Source organism: Meles meles, chromosome 16 (genome assembly GCF_922984935.1).
Source record: "Meles meles chromosome 16, mMelMel3.1 paternal haplotype, whole genome shotgun sequence".
Lineage (NCBI taxonomy): Eukaryota > Metazoa > Chordata > Mammalia > Carnivora > Mustelidae > Meles > Meles meles.
In genome coordinates this window covers 81,257,451-81,270,059 of record NC_060081.1, presented here as the reverse complement: position 1 = coordinate 81,270,059, position 12,609 = coordinate 81,257,451, and the positions used below count along the sequence as shown (strand labels likewise).

General features: G+C 64.1%; 1 protein-coding gene across 1 annotated transcript in view; it reads left to right on the top strand.

The window, feature by feature from the left end:
* The window catches only part of TAF4 (TATA-box binding protein associated factor 4), a 65,057-nt gene that overhangs the window by 32,627 nt on the left and 19,821 nt on the right, over nucleotides 1-12,609 (top strand). The window contains exons 2-7 of the mRNA XM_045981482.1: nucleotides 4,254-4,420; nucleotides 5,557-5,676; nucleotides 8,027-8,149; nucleotides 8,864-8,986; nucleotides 10,835-10,924; nucleotides 11,292-11,537. Coding sequence (XP_045837438.1) covers nucleotides 4,254-4,420; nucleotides 5,557-5,676; nucleotides 8,027-8,149; nucleotides 8,864-8,986; nucleotides 10,835-10,924; nucleotides 11,292-11,537 — 869 coding nt within the window. The remainder of the gene's footprint in view (nucleotides 1-4,253; nucleotides 4,421-5,556; nucleotides 5,677-8,026; nucleotides 8,150-8,863; nucleotides 8,987-10,834; nucleotides 10,925-11,291; nucleotides 11,538-12,609) is intronic.

Sequence of the window (12,609 nt, the reverse complement as noted above, 5' to 3'; positions counted from 1 at the left end):
TGAGCACAGATGCCCCCCGTTAAGGAAAGGGGATGAGCCTTCCAGGACAACAGAGCCCCTGATTCCGGGGGGACCTCATGACTGCGGTCACAGCGCAGCATGCTGCTGGGTCCCGCACCGTGCTGTCGGCCCTGTAGGAGCCCAGGGGCAGTTTCCCAGAAACGATGGTCGCTTGGTGCAGTGTGGGCAAGTGTGGCGAGGCTGCGACTCTGGGCCACTGCTCTTGAAGGACTGAAGCCCTGGGACCAGGGTCCAGGTCACGGCTCACGTGTGGATCCTTTGGAACCAGCACCCCAGCACCCCCCAGCAGCAGCACAGCTGGGCCCAGCCGGCGTGTGCTGTCCCCTCCACACCAGACCAGGGAGGTGCGGTGTTGGGCCAGGACACAGGAGCCCCGTCCACTTGCATGTCCGAGCCCCGCGCCTCCCCCTTCCTGGAGTCACAGTTCCCCAATGCGTTCAGGAGGCGGCGAGCCACGGGGGTAAGAGGAGCTCTCGGGCTGGGCTTTACCTCAGCTCTAACAGTGTCCGCATTGGCTGTGGTGCAGCAGTAGGGCCCAGGGCCTCAGGGACATTCCTCCTGCTTCTGTGGCCACAGCCTGGGGCCAGCAGGTCCCTGGCCCTCTGCACCCTCCCTAGGCTCTTCTCGCAGTTCTGGATTGCGGTGTGTGCATCTCTCGGAAGTGAAGCCCACCGCTGTGTTTCGGGCCGACCTTTGCCCCTTTCCTCGGCGCCTGTCCTGGTTTCGGCTTGGGGGCCAGTTTCATTTTGCACATGGTTAATTGGGGAGGGTTTTGCCTTTTGAGTCTTCGTGGACTCTGTCCTTGTCTGGCAGGTAACGGGGCATTGGAGACCCTCGTAGCGGTGAAGGTGAGGGCGGAGGTCGGTCCCCTCCGCTGGGCTACCCTTCCCTGCTCCTGTCATCACAGCCGCAGCCGTTCCCCCGACGGAGGTGGCCTCCCCGGCCTGCGTGTGAAGGGCCGTGGCCGGCCAGGCGGGGGCGGGTGGGGGGTTGCGCCCGCAGCTCCGGAGCTGGTGCGGAGACGCTCCCCTGAAGTGATGTCTTCCAGGTGGAGGTTCCCAGGCGAGTCCGAAAATGCCCGTGTAATTTGTAGCGTAGCTCTGGCTGACCTACATTTTGGTTAAAAATACAGTAAAAACTGTTGGTAGGGAAGGGATCACGGAAGCTGTAACATTTGGTAAAAACCTTGAGTTTATCTTAAACTGTGGTGCTTGAGGAAAGGACAGGGTCCGTTCTGAGGAGCCGGCCGCCCGCTCCACGCTGCGTGGCAGGAGCGGCGGTGGGGACGGCGCGTGGGCTGCCCCCGCCTCCCCCACAGCTGGGCCAGGGTCTCGTGTGGCTGAGCGCGGGAGGCCCGGGCTCTGCCCGACCGCGTGGCCCTTGGTGCTGCTGGCGGGCGCCGACGCCGTGCGCTGTGATTCTAAGATCCGAGCTTTCACAGCAGTGAAACCCAGAAAATAGCCCCGTAGCATAAGCAATGAAGACATTATGCGTTTGTCTTGGATGAAGTATCACGGAGCTCCTGGAAACTGTTTCTAAAGAGTGTTCAGTGACGGGATGACGCGCGGTACGAGGGGCCGCGGCCTGCGTTCCGTCCCCGGGCCAGGCACGTGTCTTCGCGTGCGCGATGGCTGGAGGGTGCAGGATCGCAGATCTCTGCTGCCCGGGTGCGTCTCTGAGTTTCTCCGGTTTGCTGCACAGACGTGCTGTTCCCAGCAGGGCGTTACGGTTGTGAAGAGAGAGCGCGCGAGTTCTTTCCTGTCTGCTTGATTGGGCTGGCGGCTCGCGCGCCCGGGCTGGTTTTGGCTCCTGCGTGTCCTGAGCCGTGGCTCCTGACTTGTCTGTGAACGGCCTCCTGCCTCCTGGGATTGGCCACCTTGGCCGGGCAGGCTCTGAGGGGTCTTCAGAAACGAAAGGAGTGTGGTCCGTGTCTGCGCTCCGCTGGGGAAGCGCGGTGGGCGGTCCAGCTCGGGGCTGCGAGGCCTGTGCCTGCGGAGCGGCTCGGTTGTGTTTGGGAAGGAGGGCACTGTGGTGTGTCAGGTGGTCCCTCTTGGCTCCTCCCCGGCCTCAGGGGCCCCATCTGTAAGGGGCCAGTGGGCCACACCCGCGGGAGCCCCTCCCTGAGCCCGTCTTGCACCGGCAGAGGGGTGGGCAGGGGGTGGCCTCCGGGGCTGACTTGGAGGCAGAGTTACGATTCTTGGCCTTTGCGAGAATAGATGCCGCCCAGCAGCTTGTCTGTTTGAAACGAGCGATCACAGCGGGAGTTGACAAGATCCGGGACTGAGATTGTGTCATTGAAGTGCGGCCCTGGATGAAGTTTGACACGGCCGTCAGCGCTGTGATGGTCAGGCCGTGCTCTCCGTCTGGCCGGCGTCGGCAGCGCAGTGTAGCCGGGGGCCTGGGAGGCGGCGTGTGCCCGGCACAGAGCCCGTCCTCACGAGCACGGGGCCCCGCCGTGGCTGTGCGGCCGGTCACTTCCGAGCAGTCGCCTCCCCTTCTCTGCAGTTGCGTCTGTCACTGTCCCTCGTCCGCTTACGTCCCCACTCAGACGTACTTTGCCGACCTGAGGTGACGTCACCTGCTGAGGGTCCCCGGGTGGCTTCCCTGTCCGACTTGGCTTGTCACCGCAGGCTCGCTGCATGGCGCCCGGCACGCCCCTGTGCTCCACCGCGCTGCTCCCGTGGCCGTCGTGTGACTGTTTCTGACTCAAATCTTGTGTGACGTTTCGTGGACGCGGTGCTTGGAGCAGAGCCGCGGCTGACCCCGGGGCACACGCTTCGCTGCGGTGCTGACCGGCCTGTCCCGGAGGCGCCCTCAGGGGGCCTTGCCGTCCCTCCACGTCACGTCCACAGCACCAGCCACTAGCTTCCGGAGGAGTCCGTGCGAGGAGGGAGCGGGGTCTCGGGCCAGAAGAGTGACCGACGAGGGGCGGCGGGCTCGGGAGGCGTGGCCGGGCTGTGCTCGCGGGCTCCCAAGCCGGGAGCCTTCAGCTCGGTGGGTCGCTCGCGGCCGCCGGTTTCTGTTTTGTTTTGTTCTTAGATTTCAGCGTGGTTTACCGTAAAGGGACGTTTTAGAGGGGAGGCTCACATGGCGTAAATGTGGTTCCTCTGGATCGGGAGTCTAAATGTGAGCCCAGGAGGCGGCCGTCCAGTTTCCGTGTCCCGCTGGCTGTCGAAGGAGCCAGGGCCCAGAGGGTCAGGGCTCCTCGCGGCCTCCCCGGGGTGGCTCGGGCTCCGGTTCGGTTCAGGAGGGAAAGCCCTGACGCTCTGTGGCGTGAGGCTCGCGGGAAGCTCTCGGGCAGCCCTTCCTTCTTGGAGAGAGCCGCCTCAGTCCCGTCCGCGGTGGAGATGCGTCCTTTCCCGCGGGGGCATCGCGGCCCCGGCTTCGGCAGGCCTCGCGAGAGCAGGAGCGTGCTGCTTGTTACTTACTTTGTCCTGGGAAACGGAAGCGTTTGACTCGAAAAGAGACTATTTCTAGTGGAATCGACAGCGTAATTGTTCACTGTGTCTTGAAGCTGAGACGAACGCCAGATCTGACTGGCGGGACTTGTTCTCCAGTGACTTAGCTGCAGCCCCGTGACGTGTGCCTGCCTGCCGTCTGTGTCTGTGGGGGGGTGTCCCAGGTTAGTCCCAGCCGCGTGCCACCCCCACACCCGGGAGGGAGTCCTGTTCCCAGGAGGACTGCTTGCTTCGGGCTTCGTAGGACCCTAGGCCATGGGCGTACTGTGTCTCCCAGGTCCCAGCCCAGCCCACTGGGCAGGAAAAGTGAGGGTGGAGAGGCCGAGGGACCGGTTGCTTCCCCGATGTCTGCTGCCCTAGGATCCTGGCCACAGCCGGGAGTCGTGGTGTGAGTGCGTGGCCGTCCTGGTGGGCATAGGGCCTGGCCGTGGGGCCCTGCACCTGGCTTCCGCCCCGGAGGGTGCGTGGCCCTTGCTGCAGGCCGGTGCCGGTGGCCACGGGGCAGGTGGTGAGGCCTGCTGAGGCTTTGCCGCTGGGCCGACTGCTGGAAGGAAGACTCACCTGCCACTGGAGTCCCGTGGAGAAACCGTGGGTGCTCTCCCGTCTCGGAGGCCGTCTTCACTGGCAAGTGGGTTTTGAGTTCAGAGACTCTGCCTGGCTGACGGCTTCTGCTTCCTTCTCAGAGCTGTCAGGCCGCCCGGTAACAGGGTCGGCTCCTTCACCGGCCGTGGGCAGGCGGCCCGTCTCCTGACGCCGTGTGTCCTCTGTCCCCAGGAATGGTCCTCGTGCGCAGTGAGAACGGGCAGCTGTTGATGATCCCCCAGCAGGCGTTGGCCCAGATGCAGGCGCAGGCCCACGTGCAGACCCAGCCGCAGACCGGCATGGCGGCCCGCCCGGCCACCCCCACCAGCGCCCCTCCCGTCCAGATCTCCACCGTCCAGGTGAGTGCACGCGTGCCGGGCGGCGGCGGCCCGCGGGGAGTCCGCAGGCGTCCTGCGAGGGCAGAGAGGGGCGGCCACGTGCCGCTCTCCGTTGGGAGGCTCGGGAGCTGGGGCTGCATCCGTGCCCCGTGAAACCGTGGCTTGGCGGCCTGGACTCCGTCCTGCCCCGTCCTCTGCTGTGACTCCACCTCCTGTGCCTCAGTCTCCCCTTCTCCCGCGTACGTCAGCTTTTCCTGTTGCGGAGGCACGGGAGGGTGTCAGGAGATTGTCCTCCTCTCCTCCACGTGTGGTGAGGCCTTTGGGGTTAGCTCCGGGGTCTCTCCCCGGAGACCTGGGTGGGGACACGGTCCCCCCGTGCTGACGTGTCTTGTCCACACCCCGGCTTCCGTTGCGTGCGCTGGCATGCTACCCGTGTCTCCCTGTCTCCCGGGCCCTTCCTGCCTGGGGCTGTGCGTCTCTTGTTCTGACTGGTTGGCCGTTAGTACCTGAGGTGGACACTGGCGGGGGCTTGACATTCCTCTGGTACTGGCCGTGTCCCCATGGTGGTGAAGGCCCGCACTGCAGACAGAGGCCTTGGATGGGCTGAGAGAGCCACGTGGTGCCCCGTTGTTGAACACTGGGGACAGCTGAGAGCAGTGTGCTCCAGGCTCGTGGGGTCGTGGGAAGCCAGGTGCACGCTATGGTCCGACCGCCGACGCCACCACTCGGGACGCGTGCCGTCTTTCCCCTTGGCTTGAGGTGTCAGTGGGCCACCCGGTCACTCCTTTACTCCGTCGTCTGCAGCGCTGGGGCCCCTCCCCCCCACACCCAGGGGACACGTGCTTCTTGGTTTCTTAGTGCTTGTGAATAGGAGTGCAGGAGGCCCAGGGACGGTTCCGGATCCTCACTTTCCTGACAGCCAGGGCTAGACAGGAGGCCTAGCGATAATTCTGTCACAGCACGCACGTGGTCGGTCACACGCTTTTCCTCTGCGAAGAAGCGCTCCAAGTTGGGGTGACCTTGCTGACGACTGTAGCTTGAGGCCTGACGCGTGGGCTGGGTGTCCGGGTCTGCCTGGGCGGGGAGCCCGCCATGCGGGCCGCAGGAAGTCGCCGTCCCTCGTTGCTCCTGTCAGATGACGCTCGCTTGTTTCGCAGGCACCTGGGACCTCCATTATTGCGCGGCAGGTGACCCCAACGACCATAATCAAGCAAGTGTCTCAGGCCCAGACGACGGTACCGCCCACCACGGCGCTGCAGCGCTCGCCCGGAGTGCAGGTGAGGGGGCCGTGGGCGCGGTGTGGGGCTGGCGGGGCCTCGCGGGGCGCGTGACGGCTGCTGAGCCGAGCTTCGGGAGGCCGGCGTCCTGAAGACTGTGTGTTTCCTCCCAGTGCGGACAAAGGACAGGTCAGGGTTCCTTTTCTTTGAAGCCACGTGGATTTCCCTAGCAGCACTGTGTTTAGAAGCTTCCCGCTCTGCTGGAGGTGTGATGGGAAGCGTCGCTTGTTGACGCCTGCTTGAGAGGCACCCGTGAGGCCGAGGAACCCCTGGAGCGGACAGCGTGGGCCTGGCTCCCGTCGCCCTCTCTGTGTGGGGGCGAGGATGGGGGTCCCATTGGGGAACGGGGTTCCCGTTGCTCGGGTGTGCCACGTGAGGGGTCAGGGGCTTCCAGAACTGGCCTTGGCCTGCGTGCTGGCCACGTGACTGCCCTGCCCCCCCACCCCCAGCCCATGCCCTCTGCCAGGGACGAAGCCCGGTTCCAGAGATGCTCCGTGTCGGCCTGCTGGGGTTGGTGTGCGTGTTTATTCTTAAAATGGTGTCTTCAGCTGTGGGAGGGAGGGTGCTCCAGAGGAGGCCCCGAGCCCTCTTGGCTGGTGGTTTGGCTAATGCCGACGGCTCAGCCTCTGATCTGGAAAGCCGAGAAGAGCGGTCGTGCAGCGGCGAGGCCGGCCCCTCATTGTAGCAGCGAGTGGCTGCTCTGGCCGGTGAGGTCGGAGCCGCTGGAAGCCGGGTGGTTCTGAGCGGTTCTGCTCTGAAGGTGTTCGTGCGCATCTGCCACGAATGCGGGCTTTACAGGATTACCACTTGGTGCTGGGTGTCTGCCGGGCGCTGGGACCGCGCCACCGTCGTTGCTCATTGCTGTGCGTCCCCAGCGCGGTGCTCGGGGTAGGCTCTGTTCCTGCTTCCTGAGAGTGGTGTGGGATGGGAGCCCCGGGGTGCGGGGTGCGGGGTGTCCGGGAGGCGGCGGTGGTCCGGGGCTCCCATCCCTCTGGCGGCTTCTCATCTTGTGCTGTTTGGTGTCTGTGTGGGTGATGCTGCTCTCCGAAGCAGCGGGAGGAGCCCCAGGAGCTGAGTGTGGCTGGAGGGCTCCCGGACGCTTCCTTGGTTCGATGTCTGCATGCCGGGCTCCGTCCGGTGGGCACGTCTGAGTGGCAGTTACAGCGTGAGGCCACTTTTCTGACAAGGTCCTGAAGCTCACGGTGCTTTGGCATCACATTTAGTGGAAAGTGAACTGATGGAAGCAGGCAGGCCCCGTCGCGGTGTCCCGCGTGGAAACGCGCATTTGTCGGGCCGTCGGAAGGGAGTGCAAGGGGTACGTCTTGAGGTAGAGGGAAACGCCGACAGGATGAGAGGTGCTTGGACTCTTTCTGGGCGTCCAGAAGCAGCCGCTGTCCCCACTGGCTGCCCGGAGCCGGCTGCTTGGTGTGTCCTGCCTGCTTTCTTCGTCTGAAGCGTGCGTGTGGCGGTTCTGGCTGCTGCGGAGGTGCGTGTGGTAGAGGACACGGGCTGTGAGGAGCGAGCGCGCCCTCTCCTCCTGCTCACACTCGTTGCTGGGGACCAGTGTCCGCAGCCGGGGTCCCCTGGGGCCGGGTGGACTGTGCTGATGCCGGCAGAGCCGCGGGCACTCTGGCGGAGCGGACAGGCTGCACGTGGCTGTGCTTGGGGACGCCGACGCCCTGAGCAGAGGCCGGGAGAAGGTGGAGCTGGCAAAGTCGGAGGGACGTGCACGGCTGCGTTTATGAATCAGGTGTGTCTAGTGAGGCACACCTGTAAACACTCTGGAAGGAAACCTCGGGGCTCCCCGGGGCTGCAGTTCGGGTCGCCGGAGATGTCGGTGTGCAGCGGCGCTGGCCTCCGTGAGCGTGTTCGGTCACGTGCCGCTCCCCGCTCACAGCCGCTCCCCTCCGGGCGCGCATCCGCTCTGAAAGCCCCTTTCCGTGATGTTTCTCGATGAGACCTGCTTGTGCAGAGCACAGGGGCCGGTCAGGTGGAGGCACGGCCTGCCCCCCCGCCCCTGCCCCGAGGTGACGCTGGTGGCCACCTCGTGTCCCCAGCCTTCCCTGTGTCTGGCCCCTGCACGAGCCAGGTGACACGTTTTCAGTTGTCGTTTCTCTGTTTGGCTTTTCGTTTCCGGGGGAAAGACTGATTCACGAGGGCCACTCGGAAAGCAGGCTGGGCCGTGCGCCGGGCTTCCTGGCTCGCGGTCTCCCTTGCCTCAGCGTGCGGGTCTGGGGCCCCGGGGGCTCTTGTCTGGGGCTCTGCCTGCTGTGGGGTCTGGTTTCCTTCCGGGCACGTGAGGCCTGTGTCAGCAGCGCTGGTGGTCACCTCGCATTTTGGACTCTCGTAGCCTCAGCTGGTTCTGGGTGGCGCTGCCCAGACGACTTCCCTTGGGACGGCGACGGCTGTTCAGCAGACGGGGACACCTCAGCGAACGGTCCCAGGGGCCACTACCACCTCCGCGGCTGCCACGGTGAGTCCCCCTTCGGGGTGGGGGAGAGGCGCCTCGAGGCTCTTGCTGCCCTTGTCCGCCTGCCCGCAGCCTCCCTTCCTCCTGGGCCTGGGGACCTTGGCCTCTCCGAGGTGGGGTGTGAGGGCAGCGGCCTCAGAGGAGCGGTGGGAAGGCCCTGTCCCCCTGCTAGGCTTCCAGGCTGTGCAGAAGTCCGCCGTGAGAGGAGCCCTAACAGTGGCCTTTGAGGACGTGGCCCGTGGACTGTACGGAGGCCACTGTCTGTGGTGCTGTGCTGCGTCCCCATTAGTCACAGCCGCGTCCTGCGCGTGTCCTCCGGCCCCGGGATTGGACTTTCTTGGGCTCCCCTCTCTCGTTTTGTTGCCCGGCGCTTTCCCTTGTCTTCAGTAGCTGCGTTTAATTTAATTCCTTGTACCGTGTGCTTCGAGAGGAGCTTTTCTTCACGACGCCGCAGCGCTGTGCGGAACTTCTTATGCGCCCCTCGGTCCCCGGCGCGGTGGTTCTCCCAGTAACCGTTCCGAGGGTCGAGCTGCCGGCCGAGCGAGGGGCGGACTTCGCTGTGCCCTCGACTGGCGAGCTAATCCCCCCCGGCAGCCCCGCGAGAGTCCTGCGCTTTCTGGGGAAGCAGATGCGGACGTGCATTTCCGTTAGCCTGGGGGCCGCGGCGGAGACCCGCCTCACCGCTCCTTCACTTGCACCCTTTTAACCTGAATCCAGGAAACCATGGAAAACGTGAAGAAATGTAAAAATTTCCTGTCTACGCTCATAAAGCTGGCTTCGTCTGGCAAACAGTCCACGGAGACGGCCGCGAACGTGAAAGAGCTGGTGCAGAGCCTGTTGGTAAGAGCGCGGCCCCGAGCCCGGCCTGAGCGCGTCCGTGGGACACACGGGGCGGGCGCCGAGCAGGGGACGTCCCGCCACAGGTGTGCGTGGCCCCGCCGGGCGCTAGGCCTGGGCTGGCTGTCTGGGGACCTCACACCCCGACCCTTTGCAGCCTCAGCGATTGCCAGCCTGGCCTCCTGCCCGGGGCGTCCACTTGAGAGCAGGCCCCATTGATGGCCACTGGAAGGTGTCTGGTCGGCCTCAGGAGCATTTTTAAATGCACCTGATAGAGGGTGTTTTAGAGGTTTTCTCTCAGTCTCTGCTCTAGCGTCTAAAATGGAGATTTGCAAACCCGCCACAGGTGGGAAGCAGAGTCTGTGAAGCCCCGTGTCCCATGCTCCGTGTCCCGTGCTCCATGTCCCATGTCCCGTGTCCCGTGCCCCGTGCTCTGTGTCCCGTGTCCTGTGCTCTGTGTCCCGTGTCCAGGCTTCCCCAGTGACTGAGTCACACCTGATCTCGCAGCTGCTGCCCCCTTCCCGCCACCCCTCCTCCCCAGTCCCACACTTGACGCGGCACGGAAGGGCCCTTGTGAAAGACCCCTGCCACAGGTGATCGGCGCACCAGCGTAGGGACCCCCCGGGGCCCTCGAGAGCCTGGCTGCCACGCACGGTCCTGGCTGCCTCCCCGCTGCCTGCGGCCTCTCCAGCCCAAACTCCGTCAGCCGTGGGCGCCGCGCTCAGCGCTGTCTCCTTTGGCCGGATGGTCCCTCCTTGCTCTTCTCTCTCCTTTTGGCTCCTTTGTTGACAAAACCTGGTGGTCCGATGTCTGGGCTGTGGACGGTTTTCTGTCTCTGTGCTGCCGGGGTTTCAGCTCAGGTTCTTGGCTCGCCGGGCCTTCCTTCCCTGTGCAGCCACCCGAGAGTGGGTGGCAAAGGGGAGACCCTCACCCCCGGGGTGACGGGCTGAGGGACATTCTCAGAGATGCATCTGGCTCCTCCGTGGGGTGGCCCTGTGCCCTGCTCGTGGCCCGCGCGGGTGTTGTCCGGAAGGAAAGCGGTCGTGTTCCCGCAGGAACATGAGTCTTTCAGACCGTGGACTTAAACATTTTCAGGGAACTCAGAGATTGAAAAATGATCTTACCTCCCAAGAGAAACAAGAACTCCTGGCTTTTGGTTTGTTTTAATTGTAACAATTCCACCTTCTAATGAAAATTTCTAATGAAATAAATGTCTCTCATCTCCACGGTCCCTTGTCTGTCGTCCGCACTCCCCCAACCGCTGCCCAAGGAGCTGCTGGCTCTCGCCGTCCCCCGCTTCCCAGATGGTCCGGCACTGCACCCCCGTCTCCCCTCTTATCAGGGCCAGGACCCTGTTCCGCCCTTGTCACGGGCCCTCTTGGCGCTCTGGACAGCGCTGGCGGCTCCCGCTCTGACATTAGCGTTCGTTAGCTCGGGGCTTGTGACAACTGATGCCAAGCAAGAGGGCACAGGTCAGGCAGAAGCTCCTGTTCTCCTGTGGGGCCCGGGTGCTGGCCTCACCTCAAGGATGCTTGTGATGTCCCGGCCCTGCCCATCTCTCTTTCCCTCCTGACCCTCAGGCCACCCTTGCTTTGGTTTCTACAACAGAGTCATGCCTCCCGCCATGCTCTGGGCTTCCTCCTGGAGGTGTAGTGCGGGTCTTTGGTGTAGGTCGTTGTCTCTTCCTGTGACAGTGTCCCTGACTTCTCCTGTGCTGTCCCCGCTGTTCCCACCCGAGACCTGGCAGAAAGGACACTGATTGCCACTCAGGACACCAGCGCCCGCTGAATCACGGGGTGTGCGTGTTCACTTCTGTTCACAGGAGAATGTTGTTGTGGTTTTGTTTTTAAGGATGGAAAGATCGAAGCAGAAGATTTCACTAGTAGATTATACCGCGAACTTAATTCTTCACCTCAACCTTACCTTGTGCCTTTCCTGAAGGTAATTGTGCAGGCCCCGTGCAGCCCTGCGCACGGGTAGGTGGCCGCGGGCCTGTTGGAGAGGGGAGGGGAACGTGGGTGTCCCCGCTGGGCTTGAGGGCGGAAAGTGCCCTGTGATGCTCGTGAAGGTTCTCATCAGGAGGCTCTTCTGTGCGACGGGAGACCCCTGGCCCCGCGCCTGCGGAGGTGGGGAGGCAAGTGCCCGGGTGGAGGGGGTCACCAGCGGGGAGCAGGGGCTTGGGGCATCAGGGCTCTGACACCCACGCGGTTGAGTGGCAGCTTGGTCTCAGAGCAGCAGGTTTCTGGGTCTGTGAGGAGGAGTGCCGGTGCCCGGGCCCCGCCGACCCAGCGTCTGTCTTTGCGCCCAGAGGAGCTTGCCTGCCTTGAGACAGCTGACCCCCGACTCCGCAGCCTTCATCCAGCAGAGCCAGCAGCAGCCGCCGCCGGCCTCGCAGGCCACCACAGCACTCACGGCCGTGGTGCTGAGCAGCTCGGTCCAGCGCACGGCCGGGAAGACGCCAGCCACCGTGACCAGCGCTCTCCAGCCCCCTGTCATCAGCCTCACGCAGCCCACACAGGTGGGCGCTGGCAAGCCGGGGCAGCCCACGCCGCTGGTATGAAGGCGAGAGCCTTGCCCGTCCCCCCGCTGCCCACCTCTTAAAGCCACTGGCCACGGCTCAGGGAGGCCTCCTCATGGGAGGCAGGAGAGCTCCGGCTGGGGGAGGTGTGGGTGCTGCCCGAGCTGTTCGAGCACGAGCCGGAGGCCAAGGCCCTGCGAGTCTGGGTTGGTTCTCAGGAAGACGAAGGAAGCATGTGGGCTCCGAACCCACGGGCCTGTCCCCCGTGTCGTCGAGGGTGTTCGTGCTCTAAACGGACATGGTGTGTTTGTAGGGACTCTTCAGCGGGATGTCACCTTTGATTAGGAGCAGCAGCCCCAGGTCAGGAAACAGCGTGTGCCTGGTGGCCGTGCGTCAGGCAGAGGGTGACAGCGTGTGCCTAGTGACCGTGCGTCAGGCAGAGGGTGGGGGACCTCTTGTCTCGCGGCCTCAAAGCCAGCTGTGCAGCCACGGTCTGGGCCCCGGTGAGCTAGAGCTGCAGGTTGCCGATCACTGATTCACGGCGCGGGTCCAGGGCTCTGGGCTCCGCAGCTGGAGGAGGGAGGTCTGTGCTGGGAAGAGCGTGTAACTGTGCTCGGCGGCTGGGCTCCCTGAAGGAGAAGAGGGAGTTCACTGTTTTTGTTTTTGAACTCTCAAGGGGATTTGTTCCTTGAAGTTAAAAAATCTCCACGGCACAGGCCCCCTTGTCCCTTGATAGCGGGTTGTAAAATGTATTTAATTGTAGTGCCCGCTTAACTGAGTAGGTGAGCAGCGTCCGCTGGGCTGTTTGCCCCCTGCTCAGGCGAAAGCCTCTGTCTTCCCGCTGACCGGTGGTCACGGAGACTTGGAGCTGGTGGATGAGGGCATCTCGCCTGCAGGGCGGGGAACATTGTTGCAGGGTCGGGGGGGACAGGCGAAGGTGTGCGCGAGAGTCAGGGCTCTCTTGCGTCCCTTTCAGGCCAAGGGGCAGAGATTGGTAAGCGCAGGGCTGCCCTGAGCACCGGGGCTCATCTGCGCGCAGGTGCGGTCTCGAGAGAACCGGGCCGGTCGTCGTCTTCCTTTGAAAGCTTTGGGCTTCGGTGCGTGGTTG